Source organism: Zingiber officinale, chromosome 9A (genome assembly GCF_018446385.1).
Source record: "Zingiber officinale cultivar Zhangliang chromosome 9A, Zo_v1.1, whole genome shotgun sequence".
NCBI lineage: Eukaryota > Viridiplantae > Streptophyta > Magnoliopsida > Zingiberales > Zingiberaceae > Zingiber > Zingiber officinale.
This window is the reverse complement of record NC_056002.1, coordinates 13,426,680-13,448,289: the sequence shown is the minus strand read 5'-3', so window position 1 is coordinate 13,448,289 and position 21,610 is coordinate 13,426,680. Positions and strand designations below refer to the sequence as shown.

At 37.6% G+C, this 21,610-nt stretch overlaps 3 protein-coding genes across 13 annotated transcripts; 2 read left to right on the top strand and 1 right to left on the bottom strand.

Moving 5' to 3' along the window:
* The first annotated feature begins 959 nt into the window (after nucleotides 1-959).
* LOC122021617 (probable indole-3-pyruvate monooxygenase YUCCA5) lies at nucleotides 960-2,542 on the top strand. The gene is made up of 3 exons (XM_042579754.1): nucleotides 960-1,631; nucleotides 1,723-2,094; nucleotides 2,234-2,542. Exons 1-3 carry the CDS (start codon nucleotides 987-989, stop codon nucleotides 2,456-2,458), a joined length of 1,242 nt encoding a protein of 413 aa, XP_042435688.1. The 5' UTR covers nucleotides 960-986; the 3' UTR covers nucleotides 2,459-2,542.
* Nucleotides 2,543-5,932: 3,390 nt separating this feature from the next.
* On the bottom strand, nucleotides 5,933-13,371 carry LOC122021618 (UMP-CMP kinase 3-like). Of its 8 annotated transcripts, none has more exons than XM_042579756.1 (11): nucleotides 13,264-13,371; nucleotides 13,001-13,078; nucleotides 12,642-12,699; nucleotides 11,364-11,418; nucleotides 10,581-10,698; nucleotides 7,435-7,591; nucleotides 7,215-7,295; nucleotides 7,030-7,137; nucleotides 6,761-6,832; nucleotides 6,611-6,684; nucleotides 5,933-6,412 (listed from the first exon to the last, which is right to left on the bottom strand). In XM_042579756.1, the coding sequence occupies exons 3-11, from the start codon at nucleotides 12,672-12,674 to the stop codon at nucleotides 6,310-6,312; spliced, it is 801 nt and encodes a 266-aa protein (XP_042435690.1). In that variant the 5' UTR covers nucleotides 12,675-12,699; nucleotides 13,001-13,078; nucleotides 13,264-13,371; the 3' UTR covers nucleotides 5,933-6,309. The 8 variants fall into 8 exon arrangements, with proteins under 8 accessions (XP_042435690.1, XP_042435692.1, XP_042435691.1 ...); XM_042579758.1 differs by having other exon boundaries at nucleotides 5,933-6,226; XM_042579757.1 differs by having other exon boundaries at nucleotides 5,940-6,426.
* A 1,091-nt stretch (nucleotides 13,372-14,462) lies between these two features.
* Nucleotides 14,463-21,416, top strand: LOC122021750 (eyes absent homolog). Of its 4 annotated transcripts, XM_042579904.1 has the most exons (10): nucleotides 14,501-14,613; nucleotides 15,405-15,560; nucleotides 15,664-15,930; nucleotides 16,268-16,435; nucleotides 17,224-17,317; nucleotides 18,591-18,728; nucleotides 19,225-20,090; nucleotides 20,211-20,402; nucleotides 20,836-20,939; nucleotides 21,062-21,416. In XM_042579904.1, the coding sequence occupies exons 3-7, from the start codon at nucleotides 15,718-15,720 to the stop codon at nucleotides 19,488-19,490; spliced, it is 879 nt and encodes a 292-aa protein (XP_042435838.1). In that variant the 5' UTR covers nucleotides 14,501-14,613; nucleotides 15,405-15,560; nucleotides 15,664-15,717; the 3' UTR covers nucleotides 19,491-20,090; nucleotides 20,211-20,402; nucleotides 20,836-20,939; nucleotides 21,062-21,416. The 4 variants fall into 4 exon arrangements, with proteins under 4 accessions (XP_042435839.1, XP_042435836.1, XP_042435838.1 ...); XM_042579905.1 differs by lacking the exon at nucleotides 15,405-15,560 and having other exon boundaries at nucleotides 14,463-14,613; nucleotides 19,225-19,407; XM_042579902.1 differs by lacking the exon at nucleotides 15,405-15,560 and having other exon boundaries at nucleotides 14,463-14,613.
* The last annotated feature ends 194 nt before the right edge of the window (nucleotides 21,417-21,610 follow it).

Genomic DNA, 21,610 nt, shown 5'->3' with positions numbered 1-21,610 from the left:
TTATGATTCTACCTTTGCTGCAAGCCCTTATTCTATAAATTTGTCATATGATTATCGACTAAACACTTAGGAGCATGGAACTATAGAAGGGAGTAGAACAGAAGAAAAAAGGAGAGCACGGACACATAATTTTATAATGGTGAAATTCGTCATTCTGACAGTACTGCTCCATGTTATTGGGAGAGAATAAATTCAGATATCGAGTATGCTCCTATATAATAGAATAATTTTCACTGACTTTGCCAAGATTCTATCCTTACTGTAGGACCCATTTATATAAATCTCTCGTATGATTATCGGCTCGGGTATGTCCTAGGGGTACACACAAACACACAATTGAGAACATGTGTGACAGATGACTCTTGTTGCGCAACTAACCGCAATGAACATCAAAGGGCGACGGTGGACAATGGCGAACATCAACGCGTTCCTCCACCTCCTACCCTCCCAAGTAAATGGAAATCTTTACATGGTTCACTCCTGCCGACATGAGCTATCCATCCCAATTTTCCTCGATGATTCACTTCGCTAGATTTGCCCCCAAATTACCCGGAATGGAAACAAAGCTGTAAATTCCACAAAGGATCAAAGATCCGGCTTCGATCAAAACGGTTAATTTCCCAATCAATGGAGATAGTTTTTGTTTGGTAAAATTCATCGAAGATTTTTATGAAACATTCCCGCCTTTTTTTTGGCAACTTATAAATTTCCTACTCAAAATCCACCCCGAAACTTATAAACCGTTGACCCATCCACATAATCTATGTTTCCTGCTTCACAAAACAGGACATGCCACGGAGGCAAAGCAGAGTTCCTAAAATTCTTCTGTGCAATCTAGTTAGATTCCATATCCAACCACATTACTGCAACAAATCCACCGCCAGATCCATGACGCAGCCTTCTATTTATAGTCCCTTCGTCGTCCATACTCCTCCCAACAAGCTTCAAGTTGTGTTGTCTTCTGTCTTCTCTGTTTCGATTCAGTCATGTCCCAGTTTTCCGGCCATCGCCAGGCGAGGAGGCGGACCAAGTGGGTGAACGGCGCGCTGATAGTCGGCGCCGGGCCGTCGGGGCTCGCCGTGGGCGCGTGCCTCCGGAAGCAGGGATTGCCGTTCGTCATCCTCGAGCGTGCCAGGTGCGTCGCCTCGCTGTGGCAGACGCGCACCTACGACCGCCTCCGGCTGCACCTCCCCAAGCGGTTCTGCAGCCTCCCGGGGCTCCCCTTCCCCGGCGACTTCCCGGAGTACCCCACCAGGGACCAGTTCGTGGAGTACCTCGAGGCCTACGCGCGGCGGTTCGAGCTCAGCCCGCGGTTCGGGGAGGCCGTCACGGCGGCGCGGTTCGACGCGACGTGCGGCATGTGGCGGGTGCGGACGGCGGCGGAGGCAGAGGTGGAGTATATGTGTCACTGGCTGGTGGTGGCGACGGGGGAGAACGCCGAGTGCGTGGTGCCGGCGGTGGAAGGGATGTGCGACTTCGGTGGAAAGGTGATCCACTCCGGCGAGTACAAGTCCGGCGAGGCATTTTCCGGGGAGAGAGTCCTGGTGGTGGGCTGCGGCAACTCCGGCATGGAGCTCTGCCTCGACCTCTGCCTCCACGGCGCTTTCCCCGCCATGGTCGTTCGTGACTCGGTGAGCCGCCAATTTTCATTTTACTCCTAAACGTTCACTACTTTTTGAAATGATCTTTATAATTTTACTATTTATCATTTGACCCCTATAGGTTCATGTGCTACCAAGGGAGGCACTTGGGAAATCTACATTTGAGCTTGCCGTTCAACTAATGAAATGGCTTCCATTGAGGTTGGTCGATAGGGTCCTCTTGGCCATCTCATGGATGAAACTCGGGGATGTTAAAAAACTCGGCTTGAACCGACCGGCTCTTGGTCCATTCGAACTCAAGTTCATGCAAGGGAAGACCCCGGTTCTAGACCTTGGCGCCTTGCACAAGATTAAGACCGGTGAGATCAAGGTGATCCCCGGCATCAAGAAGTTCTTACATGGCAAGGTGGAGTTGGTTGACGGGCGAATCCTCAACGTAGACTCGGTCATCTTTGCGACTGGCTACCGTAGCAATATACACGAGTGGTTGCAGGTGAATTAACTAAGTTTATCTTAATTCCTTTCTAGCATCTATATATTTTGACCTTAAATGATTAGGACAATAAGACCGAATGATTCTTAAGGTGTAATTGTTATTGAAAAACTTCCCCCTCCGGTTCAAATACTTGTAGGGCATTGATTTGATCGACAAAGACGGTCATCCGACACGAGAGTTTCCGAACGGGTGGAAAGGGAGCTCGGGGCTTTATGCGGTCGGGTTCGGTAGGACAGGGCTCTCGGGTATCTCCATGGACGCTGTGAAGGTAGCAGAGGACATTGGGAGGATATGGAGAGAGGAAACAAGGCAGGCAAAGCACATCATTGCTTGCCAAAGAAGGCGCACATCACAGAACTGATGGAGAACTATGCCTAGCTAATTAGTAATTGAATAGATGTTTTGATGCTTTAGATGTTCTTATTCTTCAAAATATATATGAAATAGTATCTGTAAAATAACAAATCATTTTCCATGGCTCCTCATTTTCACGCTCAAACCCTCATCCATCACTATGAAGAAATAGCTCACTCCATTATGAAGCTGCGAAAAGTGAGAGATTGGATTCAAAATCACTTCTAAGCTAAAGGAAAAGTCGAGTCCAACTCAAATCATTGAGCCATCCCACTCTCGTTTCTCCTACTCTTCCTCCTCCTCCTCCTCATCGTCGTCCTCGTCTCTCTCTCTTTGGCCTGCTCGGCCGCACCAACCGCCCCATGCCGCCGCAAGAGTGCACAACACAAGTCTTCGTTAAGGGCTAGCATATGCTTGCACCCATACATGCACAAGAGGCATCCATCGCATGGGCCATCACTAACCAAATTAAATGCTCTGCTTAACTTGACAAGGCCAAGTCGCAGAGCGAAGATGGAGACGGAGGAACAAAGGGACAGAGGATTTGTGAACTGTATGGCGGGGGGATGTGCAGGCAGACATGGGGAGATGGAGGACACATGATCACAAACAGACACCTTTTGGAATGACAGTGGACGGATGATCACTTCGAGCATGGGCATCGGTAGTCTTTCGACGATAATTGAATAGGACTGGACGGTGAGAGAGATCATCCTTGAGTAGTTAGTGAAATATCTAGAACTAGTCGAGCTGGGGTTCGGAATACTAGTTTCGGTAGGTCATTGTCGAAATATGATCGATCGAGGGGAAAAGGAAAAGGGTGGAGGCAAATGTGGTCGTTGAGTTGGTTGCTCTGGTGATTTTCATCGAACTCGAATGTTCGGAGTGCTAGTTCTGGTAGGGTCAGGTCGGTCAGAATGGTTCAAAAATGATCAAATCAAGCCATTCTCACTTATTATACCTGGTGATAAAGATGGACTTTTCAAAAAGTATATCAAAATAGTGAAAATCGACTGATGTAGAAGTAAAAATCAAATTGTCAAAGTCATTGAGTCGGATGGGCCACGAGACTGCGGATCAGGTAAGGTTGGCCAAGCAAGTTTTAAGCGCCGGCCGAATGTGAAAAGCTGACCGGATCATTCGAACGATCGTCCTCTGCAACTTACAGTTGAGGTTAAGAGCCAAATACTAAGTTATCCCGACATGACATCCTCGTCAATCGAACCTTAGGTCTGATCGGGCATACTACGTCTCTTTGACAACATGAAAGCCGAGCGAATAACAAGTCAGTAGCTTCCCTCTGTGCGGCTGAGTTAGCGACATGCCGGTTGAGTGGCGTTGGTCGGCGTACAACAAGACCTACCTACATGTCATATCATATTCTTTTGAAAATTTATGACGGGAAGAACAGAGAATATTCCATCGAGAAATAGTCTTTTAGATGCATCTAGCTTATCAACTCACAACGATTTGTGAACTCATTTGAAGAAATGACTTTATGGTTGTCCTTTTTTATAAAAGCTTTGAAAAACGTGTTAACACTTTGAGATGTATACACACCACAACTATCACACTATAAAAGGGATCTCTATCTATCGACAAAGGTATGTATTGCTTTTTATTTACACACGTCATTCGCTACAGTTCACTATTTTTCTCTCTTAAATTGAGCACTGATTTCATCATTAGAGGGCCAATACCAGAGACTACTTCCCTGATCCGATACTAACACTCCTTGTATCATAGGATTGTATAAAATTTTTATCTAGTTCACAGCATAGCCACGTCCTAATTCACCATTTTCATCTATTTCGGACCTATCAATATCACTGATTCTTCAATGGTGGCAAAAGGCGAATACGCTCTCCCCCAGCGCCTCCGCCAACCCGTCCCAATGCCAACACGGAGGAGGTAAATCACGGGCGGCTACTAACCTTTGGAATAGTGAGTAGCACATAAGGGAGACATTTACCTCGGCTTTGTCGAGATTCGAACCCCAGACCTCATTGGTGGCAACACCTCATATGCTAGCCACTAGGGTTAATTCGATTCTGCCTGTACAGACACTGCCCCAACATCTCACATTGGGATGGTGGGACCCACACTTAAGTAGTGGGTTCCACCATCTCATTGTGAGAGGTTGGGACAATGCCTGTACAGGAGTGAAATTTACCTAACCACTAGATCCATCCGAGAAGACATATGATTGATTCTTCAAGTTATTTGGTTAAATAGCTTTAAATTATATAAAAATATCTAATAATTTTACAAAATGATTTCTTTTTTAAAAATAATTTAGTTTACTTGAAATAGTTTAATGGACTACGAAATTGCTTTGTTGGCTAAGATTAACAAAATTATTATTATTATTTTAATTTTTATTTTTACAAAGAACAAATAGTATTAATTTAAATAGATGTTTACCTTTTATTTTTTGAAAATCTTTTAATTAGTATAAGAAAAGATAATGGCTTCCCCTTTTACCGAATTGATGCATTTTAAATAATTTAAACATTCCTTTAAGGAAGATAGGTATCCATTTAAATTTATAAATCAATATTTATTGCAATTTGAAAATGCATAAAGTTAATCAACATACTTCTCTCAACTCTTTTCCATTTTTTTAAAAGCATCGGTTCAATTAAAATAAATAAATGCCTTCGTTTTTGGAAAATTTAAATTGTTTTCGCCAATAACAACTTCATAAAATGAAATTATTGAATATTTATCTTTTAGAACTGTTTTAAAAAGTTATGGCCTTTATTATTTGTCTTTAAAATTTTTTTTTTCCAATCTCTTTTCAAAAATATTTTAAAATTATTAATATAAGCTAAAAATTTATAACAGTTTTAATTTTTTTAAAACTTAAGTTTTTTTAAAATTATATTATATGAAAAATTAAAATTATAATGTATTAATATTTTAAATATGACTTTTAATGCTCAGGATGCCTCTCCCGTCTCACGCATGCTCAACTAAATTACTTAATTAATAAACAAATAGGCCACGAGATACAACGCCAACATAAATTAATGACTAACAGGATTTGGTGAGATATAAAGAATTTTAAGAAAATGATAATATAATTAGTGTTTGGCGCTCTAAGATTACGATTAGAAGTGCAAATAAATCAAGCCTTTCATGGGCTTTTCGAAATGACAAAAATATTTTATTCTTATTCAAAATTATAACCGAACTCAAATATATTCAATAATTTTTTAAAATCAAATTTAATATTTTATTGTATTTTCACAAAGTACTTACTAGCCAACCTCAAATAAATCTTTAATTATTTTTATATAATTTTAATTTAAATAACTCAAATTTAAATCATTTCAAATTATGATTCAATTCTGCTGGAGTTAAGGTTCAAACTAAAGCTCGAACCATATTTATTTGTGTTTCCAAATTTCAAATCAAATTCAAATATATATATATATATATATATATATATATATATATATATATATATATATATATATGCTTCCTAGCGGGACTATATAAAGCACCAATTGCATAATGAAGAGGGTCAGGAGTAGATAAAACCGACTGAACTAGGCACACAGGTAATGAATGGCCCAGCTCATGCATTTGATCAACCTTCATTCAGGCAGCCAGACACCACCAAACCTGAGCCCATTCGTGGCTTGAGCTCGGCACGCCACAGCCTAGAGAGTGTCGGGCCGAGCTAGTCTTAGTGAATGTATCTAAAATGAGAAATCTTGCATGCTGAGTTAGATAATTCCATCTTCTCGTCACTTAAATATAGAATGTCCTACACAATATGGAGTCATGTAGATGAGAGACGTGTAACAGGAAGTACAATAATGGTGCTTGTTCTATCGTAGAAATCTTTGCTTAGGTCGATTTCAAGGCTTTTCTCGTAACGCAAGCAGGAGGGTAGAATGATCTTAACTTCGAGAATATATAAGCTATTATGTCTCTTGTGGCTCTACATAACCTGCATAATGCAAGCTATCCGTCTATGATTAGCTTTTGCTTAAGCTCCTAATATCTACATGATTTAGACATAACTAAAGAGTTAAAATATCTTCCATTAGAATAAAATGGCTGGAGAAAAATTCTGAGTCTGGAGAACTAAGCCTTAGTTAACTAGAAAGATCATGCATTCAATTGTATACAAGTGTAAAGGACATACCTTTCAACAAGAGAAATCACCCTTTCATGTCCCATTCCCATACGGATGCTTGATCTTCTCATGCTATTATTGGCCTGACAAATTCCAAAGTTTGTTCTAATAAAAAAGACGAAGATCACTAAAAGCTGCCCTGTTCCATTAGTGAAGTACCTTGGCACCAAATGGAGCAAAAATAACTTTCACATCTTCAAAAACCTTATCAATGGGCCTTGAAGCATCAACCTGTGATGACAAAATGTATGTTAGTTTTTGCATATGAAATATATGATGTGCAAACATCCATAGCTTCCGGCTGGAGAACTGTAGTTACTTGTTACTCTGAAGAGTATGACAACATATTCAAAGGTTTTATGGACCGACTGTTTTGTCATAGAAGACCAAATTGCAAAATTTTACCAAAAAGACTCTGAAGGAGTTACCTTCCGCAATTTGGCTTTTGAGTTGTAATGATCAAGTACAGGGACAGTGGAATCCATATAAACTCTAAAGCGTTTCCTCATTGTCTGGATGCTATCATCAACTCTTCCCTATATTGAAGGAGATAATGGTGAAAAATTAAATGCTAGAAGAAGGCAAATGGGCGAGAGGAAATGCAGAAGATAACCTGGTTGCGAGCTAAAATACGCCGTTCCATCTCCTCCTCTGGACAATCAAGAAATAGCACAAAATCTGGTTCCACATTGGTCTGAGAAGACAGATGAAGTCTTAGCTAAGAACTTGAATGATGGTACTGGTTCATGGGAGTTATTGGATAAGAATCTGATTCATCATAGTTATTAAAAGAATGCACTGGTGTACCCAAGAATTATAAATTGCTAGCTTACAATACTCTCAAAGGCTGCACGATTCTCTTCATCTCTGGGAAACCCATCAATAAGAAATTTATCATTTCCACTCTCAAGAATGGCCCTTAGTAAAAGCTTAATTGTTACTTCTGGGGGAACAATTTTTCCTTCCTTCATCATGTTACGAATCATAGCTCTGAAGCAAAATTAGAATAAGAAACTGAACACAAAAACCATAAACTATTAAGAGTGTAAATGTCTAAAAAATGCACACTCAGCCAAAAATCCTATGAAATCTATCGAGTTCAACTTTACTAATTTAGTACCTCAGTTCATATTGACCAGTTTCTATATCTCGTGGATAGGAACTGTATTTATCCCTCCTGATAAATCTATCATATAGCTTTCATCTCATTGTCAGATCCATTTGAAAATTTCCTTTGAAACTTCCTACAGTTTTTTTTTTCTTAAAATAAAATTCACCCATCATCCTCTATGGATTTGAAATTTATCCTTGTACGTGTAGGGTCTTTCGGGCTGCAAAAATCGCTTTTTGCGTTGCGGAAACCCCGAAATCCCATGCCACCGGATCCGTGCGAATATTAAATTGTTCATGTACGTGTTTTCTAATCCTAGATCTACTTTAGATCTACATGTTTAGGAGTTTATACCTTTGATGCGAAGCCCTTCGCTTATCCCGCTCGTCCAAGAAGATGCCAGATCTCAAGGGTGTCAAGTGAACACCCTTCTATGTGTATCCACACGAACAATTAGGTGGAGAGGAAACCTTAGAGTGTGCTAGCACTCTTTGAGGGTTTCGGCCAAGGAGGAGGAGAGGGAGAGAAGAAGAAGCAAGGAGGAATAATAATGATCGATTATAAAATAAGAGTAAAAAAATAACTTAAGTATTTTCATCTAATGAAAATACTTATTGCTCATTAACACCATTAATGAGCCTCATTAATGAGCCTTAATGAATATTTAATGAATATTCATTCTTCATTAAATGACCATTTTGAAACTCATTCGAAATTTGAATCTAAAATTCAAATTGAATTTCATTTATCATTGAATTCAAAATTCAATGAATATCATCATTAAGCCTCACTTGAGTCTAACTCAAGTCTAGCCTCACTTGAGTCAAACTCAAGTCTAACTCAATCAAGTCTTACTCAATTAATCTAATTTGAATTACTCTTAATCCAATTCGGTTCATCACATGAACCTAATCCTCTTGGTTCATCATATGAACCGAATCTCCATCTAATTGTCCTTTGTGTGTGACCCTATAGGTTCTTGTAACGTTGGCAATGCTCCTAAACTCATTTAGAAACATAAGTAATGAGCGGTATCTAGCAACACATCATTACTACCCAAGGTACAAGAATGTTGAGATCTAACATCACCTTGTGACTACTAATTGTGACTCTTCACAATATATGACAATGTCCTTCTATCCTTGACATCTAGATTGATCAATGTGAGGCATAGATCGTGTCATCCTCTAATCAATCTAAATCTTGAACTCCAAGTAGACTCACTCTAATCAAATGAGCTCAATATCTCATATTGACTCATTTGGGCATGGTCATGCACTTAGTGGTCTCACTCTATCAAGAATAATGATGTCACTCCCGTCATATAGGAGAGATAGATCACATCTACATCACTCACATTCCTCCGCATAATTTGTTACATACCCAGTAATTGCCTTTATAGTCCACCCAGTTACGGGTGACGTTTGACGAAGCCAAAGTATGCAACTCCTTATATAGGGAACCATGGTGACTTCAGGTCCAAGGACTAGTAGTCATACTAATAGCCACATGAGAAAATATATGACACTCATATAACGATCCATGATACTTTCTCATGACGGGTCATTCAGTATACATTCTCCAATGCATACCCATGTGTCAACTTGATAACTCTATATTCATGACTTGTGAGATCAAGTCATCGAGTTGACCTACATGCTAGTCTCATCGCATTAACATTGTCCCTGAATGTTAATACTTGACTAGGAATGATTAAGAGTAGCATTCCCTATATCATCTCACTATCGATTCAACCAATCGATTGATATAGGTAAGAACCTTCTATTCAAGGACGCTATTATACTTAGTTATTTGACACTAATACAAGTAAGTATAATAACCAAAACAAAAGCCTTTATATATATAGGAATATGATACAATGAGTCCATACAATAATTATCATATGATTGGCTCTAGGGCTCTAACAAACAGTACGAACAGCTCTGCTACTAGGAAATGACTCAATTATATATCTAAATTATGATTTAACACTACGACGTAATCTAACATCTCCTTTGATAGTCAAGCCATGTTGGGCTTGGATGAACCAAGAGAATAACTATAGATACAACTAAGAATAACTAGAAATGAGAAATATTTGATGGAAGCCCAAATTCACGGCACTTACCAAAAAGTTTAAGCTATCAGGAAAGGGATGGTTGTTATATTCAGGATATATCTAAAATACATTACCTAACAATCCTCCTCCTCTCTGTCTTATGTACTGTTGCCTCTTTTGTAACCTATATCCATCTAATCTATCTTACTACAATTAAATTTTGTAAGTATCACCCAGAATAAAGTCTTATTTTGCAATGAGTAATAATTCATTCACAAAAGACAAATATACATGACGACTCAAGGAAATGCATATCACTTAACACAAGATTATTGAGCTCCTGCCACCTTTGAAGCCAGCAACAGAAAACTTCTTCCTTTCACTCATACTCTCCCATTCCTCCCTCCTGATGTAAGCCGCTCCCACCTCCCAATGCAAGATCGTCAAATTCCTATGACATATGAAACCAGCAACAGCAAGCTTCCTCCCTCCCATGACATTGAAAAGTTCAGCTGCTTGGGCTCAATTTTATATCCATGTTGTGTCTTATCAACAGGTACAGGAAGGGTAAATGATGTGCCTAAGTATCAGAGTATTTCCAATCAATCCATTTACCAAACATCATTTATATAACTTTTCCTAAGGAACACTGGGGTCTTATAATTCATATCAGTATTGTGCAATACAAGCTAAAATGAAGCCCACAAAGGTTTTTCATTTTGTTGAAAACTGAAATACTAAACTGCATAGAGTGAATCCAGTTTTTGTACACATAATAATCCTCAGAGAGACAAAGCAGTAATAATTACCCATCTTCAGAACCAGATTTCACTTCTTCACGTAAAAGTTCACCAACACTAAGATGGGTAAAGCCAAAGTTTTCGGCAATTTTTGTGCATTGTGTGCCCTTTCCACAACCAGGACCACCTGTTTTGTATATATCGGATAAAGCAGTTAAGAAATATCAAATAAAGAATATCTGAGAAATGGCGACACCAATGTTCAGTGGGGAAAGACAGAAGCCATGGATAAGACAGATTCTATCATGTTTTGCCTCTTCCCAAAGCAACAAGTACATCCCAATTAAAGTAGACATGATGGACATCCATATCTCTAATGATGCCACAAAAGGTACAATAAAAAAATAAGCACAAAGGACTTTTAGCTAGCTTGGATTCTTCAATCATAATTCTGATTTGGAGAATATGGCTTAGCAGCATGGTCAACATGCTCCATATATGACTTGACAATAAGAATCAAATAACAGATAAGCATTTTTATCTGAAAGGCTGGTTAAATGGCATAGGCACTTGGCAAATTGTTTTTATGACAAATGAAATAGGTTTCCAAGGTCATTGCATTATAGAATGAGATCCGTTGAAAAGTTAGGAATTTTAGGCCCTCAAAAAGTTCTGAGAGAGAGAGATTGTTACAAATGTGCCGTCTCACATTTTTAAAGAATAAGACCCAAAAGGAATTGTATAATAAAACATCAAGCACAATGATGTTGAAATGTCTCCATTGGAAATTTTGTTATAATTAAACGTCAAGGATTCGGAATCATCCAATTCCCAATGCAGTGAAATTCTCACCTAAAACAAACACAACAGTGATTTTCTTGAACCCAAGAAAGCTCCCAGTCGAATCCTACACAAATAGTATGGAATTTTGATTCATGTAAGTTACGTCAGGCAATGCCAGTATGCATCAATGTGTACAACAGTGACACAGACAAAAGGAAGAAAAATATAATACTTGAGGAGAGAAAAAATAAAGACCTATGTTGAAGAAGTGAATTGTTTGGCGTCAATATGTTTATTGCATACTTCAATGATTCAGTTATAGAATATGCTGTTGGGTCAGATTCCTAAGTTCACATTAATAAGAACAATAATTTCACTGTGAAAACAATAGCAAATAGCACAACCTCCAGCTAGAACAGCATAATGCATCACCACTATTGTTGTGGATATAAAAGTAACAGTCTTAAAGAAAATTATTATTTCCTCATAAAAATGACAAGAGCTTCATTAGTACTGAGATAGAATTGGTTTTGTAGGCATCAACTGTATGCATCGGAGGACCATGTGCATAGCTTACATGTGGTATGCACTGTACATGAGCCCCATCTGCAGTCTGCTAGACAATGCAATCAAGGCGGGACAATATCCAGGTCGCATAAGCAGTCAAGTCCAAGAATGAGCCAGAATCAGATTATGTGATCCAAATACAATAAAAAAGGAATTAATCAAACTTGCATCATCATCATTGATATAATGAGTGAGGCGTGTGAAAAATGAGGAATTGAATTATATGTGTAATGATTTTCTTAGATTAGCTCCCTCTTAAAGATGATTAGTACAATAAGATTTTATGTATTAAACAATATACAATATTTTGTCGTTAAGTGCTAAACATTTGTAGTTATAAGCATCACACATTATACAATTTATACGCGCTGTTATATGTTGCACAGTAGGAATAATTTTTTCTCCAGTAATCCAATATGGATCACTAGGTTGATTAACTCGACATGTTTGGTAGACGCAAAATTTCCCTTTATAAGGAAGCTTAGATAAAATAATTTGACATTTTTTGTAGTAGATATAAAATTTTATTATGGATCAACTAGAATAACTCAATATTTCGTATGTACACATAAACTTAAATATTTTATTATACAAGTTATTTTATTTTTAGTAACATAATTAGTTTGAAATAAGCTTGATATGGGCCAGATGTGTTTATACATTACATGTATTATGAATTACTAAAATCCAAATCTCAATGATAAATGTTATAATTTTTTTAAAAAAGGAATCTCTTTCATCAAATGCAATTTTGAGGCCTCACGATTGCAAAGATGTTACCTTGTTAGAGTCGACCATAACGTGAGTATACATCAATCGGATTTAATAAGTACTGTATCTGCAGTGTTAAACAAAGTAGGTTTCACAAAGTAATTATATACCTCATAAACAAAAGAACACAACACGTAGAAATTAAAACTAATGCACAGATAAGCAGAGCCTTTGAAAAAAGCACAAGGATAACGCCCTGCCTTCTCAATTTCGTAAGGACGCAGTTGTTTCCATCAATTTGACTTTTGAATCTATAAGTGGTTCATTTAAGTATGCAAGATAATGGAATTCGAAGTAGGTATTCCGAATTCAATCTACTTGGACATGATACTTGCATCAGGCTGAAAACAAAATGTGTGATAACTCACCAGCCTATAGGAGAGAGATCCACAAAAGGAAAGTGAGCGTTTCAGAAGTACAAATCCTAGCTTTTACGCATTGACCTCCTGACACAACAAATCGGTAACAAACATAATCTTCTTAGATCGAACCAGGAACATAAAAAAAACAAGTTTAGCATTACTGGTTCAGGACGTGGAATTAGGGGTTTGTGAAGCGGGGACGTGTTAACGGAGTCGAGGCGAATCGCATTGGATCCAAAGATGAAGAGGCGGAGAATGGAATACGATACCTGGAACAGGCATGGAAGCCATCGCTAGGGTTCTTTCCTTCGTCCGTAGAATGCGGTAACGCAAAGGCCAAGGCGATGATGGTGCAGGGCTTTGGAATCGAGAGGGATGAAGCAGGAAATTATAGGCAGCGTGTTTGTATTTTCATTTTTTTTAAAAAAATAAATGTGTATTTGTTTTTTTAAAAAATGAGTTTTAGACCTTCTTTATTATATCTCTTTTTTTTTTAAATAAATATTAAAATTACCAATCAAACAATATTTTTTATTTTCTAAGAAAATAAAAATAAAAAATTTACAAATACCAATATTTGTATATTTCGTTTTCTTTTCCAGAATTAGATGCTCGCACCAAACTGAATGCACAACCTAATCGGGTAGTTGGACCCGAGCCCGTTTTCCTCGGGCCCCAACCTGTACGTTGGCTCGATATGGATTGGGCCGACAGGATCGTTGATTACGACCCGACCCGTTTGTGTCAACTATATCCTTCAGCCCGTGCTTCATCAGTGAGCCTTGCTTGGCATCGCCGCCGTCTCGCGGAGTGTTCGCACCGGTGGCTAAGGCGGCGGTGGTGGCGGCGACAGAGACGACGTTGCGTTCGTGTCTTCAGGGAGCTGATTCCTCTCGCCGTTCTGTTTCAACCTGTGTGCTCTTCTTTCTCGCAGTTTCGCTAGAGAAAATGCATTGGAAAGAAAAAAAAAAAAATGTTTTTTTTAAATTTTTTTTTGGGCATCAGTTTGTAGTTTAAATACGGTTCTTATCCATCCCGTTGAAAACACTTGCTGCCGTTTATGATATTTATCGTCTATTGACCACGCAAAGCGGTGGTTGTATTTAACGCCGACGGCGTCCACAGCATCCGACGGCGGGGATGCGTCGCCTCGGGGAGGCGAGGTTCCGTCCCGGGGACGTCGATGGCGACGGCCTCTCGTGGGCTCCACCGTTTTTCCTTCTTTTTTTTTTCGGTTTCGTAATCGTACCTACTTGTCGCTCGGTCCATTGTCTGCTCGTCACGTTGTGTCGGGGACCACCAGCCCGTGGTTTTGCGCGTGCTTTAGGATTCGCAACGGGGCGGGGCCTGCGCCTTGGAGATTCGTGTGGCTGTGGAATGGGCGGCGCCGATGCTCCCGGGCCAGCCGAACCTTATCGCCTCTGGATAAGCCCGCGGACCGGCGCGCGACGTCGGGTTCTGTGGCTTTCGTAAGGTACACGCGCCAAGCGCTGGTACGTGCTTCGTGTGCAAGCGAGAGCAGCGGATCTTAGTGACCGAGGGGAAATCTGCTATAAATACCCGCGGCGAGAAGCCATCGGATTAGTTGAATCGAGAGAGAGAGGAAGGCTCCTAGGAAGGTGTGCGATTCTTCTAGTTTCGCATAATTTTCTATTTCTTTTTCTATTTTTTTAAATCGGACCAGAAAAAGGAAAATCAAACCTCGATCCGACGTAAGATCTGAACTTCGCGAACTCAGTGGCCTTGTTTTCCATTTCTTTATATTTTATTTTTGATTTTTTTTTAATTTTTGGTTGTGAGAAAGGGGTTGTTCGTTTATTTTTTATTTTTTATTTTTTATTTTTTATTTTGGATTCATAGGTTGCGTTGAATTTTTTTTATTTGTTCTTGGTATTTTTTAGTTATTATTTGATATATTTGTTTTGTTTTTTTACTTTTTGATTGCGTAATTTTTCTTCTTTTTACCACCTTCTTTTGAGTGGTCCCTGTGCATTGTCAGGGTTCTTGTCGCCTTCTGAGATTATTTTGTTTTGTTTTCTAAATTTTTTTAATGGTTTATAGGCTCTGAGTCATCATTGTTCATCATTTATTTTAAATCCACTATTTATTTTATTATTTAAGTTTTTATTACTTCTTAATTATACTATATTATTTTAAATTTACAAAAAAAAATGTAGTGTTTTGCTTTTGATTATGTTTGATGTTTGACTTCTGAGTTAGGGATCAGGATTTACTGATGTCTTGTTTAGTCTTCCATGAAATCTACTCAAATATCGTATTTTCTTCTGTGGATGTTTCTCTCTTTTTCACGAATCCGGATCGTAAAGGATCTATTTGCCGATTTATATCCTCAGTCTGCTGATCGGAGTTAAATTGCTTAAATTCTTTTATCTGATATATTTATTCTCAGATCTGGTACAGTTGGAACGGGATAACGTTGAGGCGTACTCTGATCTTTGTAGTGACGTCTTAGATCCCTTTTTTTATATGATTCTTAAGAACATTGAGATGGAGTTTAGAATCTGATCCGTCAGTTTGATTTCAGAAATTACACAACTTTTCAAAAGTAAATATGAAATATCTCCCTTAGATTTTATGTAATGAAGCGAAATATTAGGTAAGAAATTTAACTGTCCATAAAAGTGTTTAATTTTCTGTTTTAATTTCAGGTCAACCTACATCTTTTGGGAACTTGAGTAGCAACTCAGCAAAGGGGAGACGTGATGGATGGAAAATTTTCTTTAGAGAGTAGCAAGCCTATGACAGTATATGTCTGGGACATGGATGAGACACTTATTTTGTTGAAATCCTTGTTGGATGGGACATATGCAGAGGCCTTTAATGGTTCAAAGGACAAAAGAAAGGGCATTGAGATCGGGAAGCAATGGGAGAACCACATCCTTCAAGTTTGTGATGAACATTTCTTCTATGAAGAGGTTAGATTCCTAAATATCTTCAAAACCTACCACAAAGGATCATTAGCATTCTTATGGAGTAGTCTAATTGTTGGTAGTGCCAGCTTTATGAGATCTAAATGAAGCTAATAATTCGTTACCCCCAATATCCGATTCTGATGGCATTAATCATGTTTAATATTGATGCTAAAGTCCTAGATGTATGATTTGCAGCTATCCTTTAGCTTATAACCAATCAATTCACAATATGCTCAGCGTGTATTGTTGCCTATGATTCCTCTGTAGTTTAGTTGTTAAGTCTACATATGCTAGTGGCATTTTCTAACATTATAACTTTTTTGCGTGCATTGTCATGCAGATTGAGGACTACAATGAGCCATATCTTGATGCTTTGAATGAATATGATGATGGCCGGGACCTCTCCAAGTATAATTTTCACAATGATGGATTTGGTTTTCCATATGATGATTGGAATAAAAGGAAAATGGCATATAGACATCGTGCGATTCAAGAGAAGTACTCACAGGTGCTATTGGAAGCTATTTTTTTCATTTTCAATTTTTAGTGGTTTCTTACATTAAAAATGCCTTCACTATTCATTAGGTTCCACTGATCATTAGAATGGAAATGAAGACAAAAATGTTATCTCACTAATTTTTTTGTGCCAAAAGTGCTTTCTTATAATGCTTGTCATGACTTTTTGTTAGGGAAGATTTGTCAGAATGCTTTATGCTTTTTCTACTGTTTGATTGGAAGCTTTTCTTGTAGTTTGGTTAATGTTCCGCCTTTTTTTATGAGAATCAAGCAAATAGTTAATGCACCACCTTCTATCTATGACTTTTAACTTTTCCAATTTGATTCTGCTTGATGCTTTAGGTTGAGGGAATATGCAATATTAGTGTTATATGGCATATATGCTGTTTAATTTTTCCCAAAGTATCTGTCCTTGGAAGTTTTTGGATTCTAAGAGGTGGAGCCTGCCTATTTCTTTCAGCTGTTAAAAGCCTTCAATGTAGCTTTAGTAACAGGAACTTCCTTGCATTCAAATGTCTAACTTGTGATTTCTCGCTAGCGCTAGCGCTAGCGTTCTTTAATATGATAAAAGTTCATAATTAAATTAGATTATGGTTTATGAAATTTTATGTTGGAATTGGTTTTGGTTATTGGTGAAAATGGTGTACATTTTGATATCAGTTCTATCTTACTGAAATTTTAGTCTGCTAGATATAAAGAATTGTTCACTTTAATTTGCCTAATTCTTACCCTTTTATGCTAGCTGTTCATGTATTTGATTCCAGACATTGGTTGATGCAGGGTTTATATAAGATACTTGACCAACAGACTGTAAAAAATTGGAATGATATGTACGATTTAACTGATAGCTACACTGACGGATGGCTTTCGTCAGGTATGCTATTATTTTTTGTTCTTTTGCTAAAATGGCTTTCGTCAGGAATGATATTTACTGCTTTATTTTATTTTTTACCATTGTAGCAGACATTTTTGTATATATCTCTTTGATGGTATAGGAGCAAATACATGCAAAATTGTTTTCCTTTGAAGGGATCCTTAAATCAGCTTATTGCGCCTTATTACTTCATCATGTATTCTTCAGGACATTTTAGGATGAATTTAGGGCTCCTATATCCATATTTTTGGCAAAATGAACCCTCACAAAATTTTTAACCCAAAATGAATCAACAATCAGATTCTAAAATCATCTCAATGGCACAGAAGTCTGGCATGGTAAAACTGGAATAACATATATAATCAACTTGAATGAAAGAAAACTTTTCACTCTCGGTGTTGGGTTGATTAGCCAACATGATGTAGTCATGTAAAAGGTTTCATTTTCGTTGCTCTTTTCCAGTAGGTGCAGCTGGAGTGGGTGGTGTCATGGTGTCAGTGGAGCAGGTAAAGTGGGGAGCTGGCTGGAATCAGATACTCGGTCATGTTTTGACCTATGTCAAGAGCAACATATCCACCAACCTCCTGCTATCATTTTTATGTTTCTTATCCCACACTTCAGTTTGGATTTGACACATGACCTACTTTTTGTGCCTTCTCCACCATGTTCACATGTTAGAGATAGTATCTTGTCGCTGTTATTCAGTCGTGTCACTGCTGCATTACCTAGTGTAGCAAAATCCAATTTATATACTATGTCCACATGCCATTGGTACCTGATGAAGTAATATATAAATCAAATGATTGATTTTGAGCAATGATCTCGTTAGATAGTCATAATTCAAAAGTATAGTTTCTAGGATAGGTAATCATTGCATTCTCGAGCTGTGGACCAAGAAAATTTGAAAAGGGTGGGAATTTTCGTATAATATCCAAGATGTTCATATATTACTGCACTAGTGGCTTTCCTGGGACAGGTGCATGTCAGAAAATTGCTATATTTCACACTGGGTTTTTGCTTCATTATGTCAATGCTCCTATGGATTAATTTAACGGTTATGGTGAAACAAGATTTCTTTGATCTCTAATATTTGAAGCTGCCTAAAACAGCAAATGACTACTTAATTCTCCAATTGCATAATAATTATATGCATTCTCCATTTTTGCGACATGCTATTGCATCAAATCTTTTAATGTTAGGGTAGCCAGATTTATTTTATGATAAGCTTTGCTTGATTTGTATATAATTTTTGTTTGGCTTTTGGTTGTGGCAGCACATGCTCTGTTGAAGCAAACATTGAAAAGGACTAAATGCCAGAATATTAACGTCTTGGTTACTTCAGGGTCACTGATTCCTAGTCTTGCCAAGTGCTTGCTTTATCAGTTGGATGATGTTATCCCAGCTAATAATGGTATGTTTTCTTGTTTCTTCCATTGATTTTTTTCCTTGTTTTTGTTTGAATATGGGAATCTCGATGAAACTTTATTCCTTAGCCCAGAAGATAAGGATAAAGGGTAAAATGGAAAAAGTTAAAAATGTTTAGAAAGTAGGGGAAGAGATTCCAGTGACAATTACACTTGTTTATCTGGCTTAACCTGGAGCTGTTACCTTGTTGCAGAGGTGGCTCATTGACATGTTTTTTTTTATATTCCATACTTCTCTACTAGAAAAACTAGCATTTGTTTATGAATAGATTTTCTTAGAATGTCAAATAGTACTTGATAAATTCATCTGGTAGCTTGACTAATCATAATTTATACTGCTTAGAAGTCAAAACTGAGCAAATTCTATTATTTAGTCCTCTTCTCTTAATCCGATTATTAAAATTCTGTTTGTGTGATTATGTTTTCTTTCATTTGAGGAAGATTAAGCTCTGAAGCTTAATCCATTTTATTTTTGTCCTACAGTTTACAGCTCATGGGAAGTAGGCAAACTACGGTGCTTCTCATGGATCAAGGAAAGGTTTGCTAGTGAAAATGTCAGGTTCTGTGTGATTGGAGATGGAAATGAGGAATGCGAAGCTGCTCAAACAATGGGATGGCCCTTCATTCGAATAGATCATCGACCAATTAGCCCATATCGCTTTCCAGGTCTAACTATGAAATCTGTTCTAAGTTACATTGATGTGGCATATCAATCATCAGATGCCAATGTAGAAGAAACCATAGAGTAATAAGGTTCCTCTTATCCTAGTCATCCTACTCTTGATCCTCAAACTCTTCTGCTTCTCTTGATGGTAATTTGAAACAATGTCCTAAAGGTCTTCTCTGGTGAGCTTTATCAATGTAAAATGAGCCCACCGCATCCTGCACCAGCGTGAGATTTGTCTTGTTTTTGGTGTCCCTAATTGCAAGCTGTTTTTTTGTACATTAAGCTTGCCACCTAGATGGAAGAACGCCTTTTTTTTGGCTTTTCCCTGTATATATCCGTCTATGTTTTGTTGTCCTGTACCTTGTGTTCATCTCTAGTATCAATGAAGTGGAACTATCTGCATTATTTGGTTGCAGAAGCATAAAATGGAACTCTGTAAATGATATGGCACTGGATATCCATTTACAGGAGTTTGTTTCTTTTGTTAAAGGAAAAAAGATGATGTGTACCCGGAAGGTGTATCCATCATGATTCATGATGTGATTCTCTAAAACACATCGCTAGGAAGTTTTACATCCATAGATAGGCCCATCAATGAACTAAAAACAAAACCAGCTCCTGATATCTCTATTTGATTCTTCCATTGTAATAAAAGATATAAAAGATTATCCATGCTTCCAATGTGAGTTCTGTGCCGTTATTTTCCCTCTTTTTTAGTTCTTTTTATCACGTCAAGTTTATCATAGCTTTGCTTTTATTCAGTTTGCAAATAATGTTTTGGAATTTTGTTTGTTTGTTGCAGGGCATTCTCTACTGAAACAAAATACAGAAACACAATCTTGTCTATCAGGACCGTAGATCACTGATAGTATACTTTATTTCATCACTATCTGGTACCAGAAAATATCAATGTCTTGGTTACTTCAGGATGGCTGATTCCAGTTCTCATCAAGTATTTCTCAATGAGTCAGAATTGCAATCTCAGCTAATAATGGTATGTAAATTTTGTCATCATTGGTTCTTTATCCATGTTTGTTCCTGTTGAACAAATGAAAATTTATTCCAAAGTAGGGAAGATGAAAGAAATAAATTAATCTAATTTGCAAAAGTGAAACCAAAGTCGGTTGCTTGTTTTACTTGATCCTGTTGTTCTTTGGCACTATCACACTAGTGAAGACAACTGATCTACTTAATTGATTTTGTTGGAATCTTTACATGAGTTCACTAAGGAAACAAATTTTAAAACCCATTTATGTTTATAGAGCAAGAAAATAAGCATATGCTAATTCGTAGGATCAAACCAGTTCTCTACAATTGTACATCATTAAATCCCCCTTCTCTTCAACTATTTATTGTGGTTGGTTTGTATGTTTTAAGTTGATCCGTAAGAATAACCTTCAGACCCAATTATTTTTGTCGCTTTGCAGATCTTGAAGTAGAGAAACTTAACTGGAGGGTTAGGTGGCCAAAACATCAGGTTCCTTGTGATCAGAGATGAAAAAGAGGAACGCCAAAGCTCATTGATGTCCAGGTACTTTTCTTCGAGCATATATTCAAGGCAAACGCCCTCTTTTGGAATCCACTGGAACAAAAGCATAAGCCTATGAGGCCATTTCGACAATTGAACCTAACTGTTTTTTTGTTACTTTTCAGCTCATGTCTAGTTCCTTTTGATCGGAGACAGGGAAAAGAGGAGTGTGAAAGTACAATCATGGAAGGCAAAACCCTCTTTATTGACTCCAACTTCCCTATTTATTATCGTCTTCATTGCAGCCCTTGATGACCGCCGAAGGTAGGACAAAGCATTGATCTCTGTCCTCTTCTTCTAGAGTCGCCGTGGTGGATGGAAATTATATCATTTAAGCTCTAAGTTTGTTTTTGCCGTGTGTATCTTCTTGTTTTGTTCTTATCGCAAGATTATTTTTGTAAGTTTGCTAAATTGATTGAGGAGTTGATTCTTAATTGTTTATACATCCACGCTTACTCAATAAATATGTACTTGGTATTATTGAAAGTGTTGTTTGTCTAAATATTTCATTGTAGTACTCTTCTTTTTTAATCTACATGATGATCATGAATTAAGAAACAAAGATTGTGAACGATTAAAAACAATTTAATAGATGAATATTATGGAAGATAATAGAAAAATAACAATTCTCACTGTAAATGTACTTTTAGAACCAAACATAAAAAATTATTTTT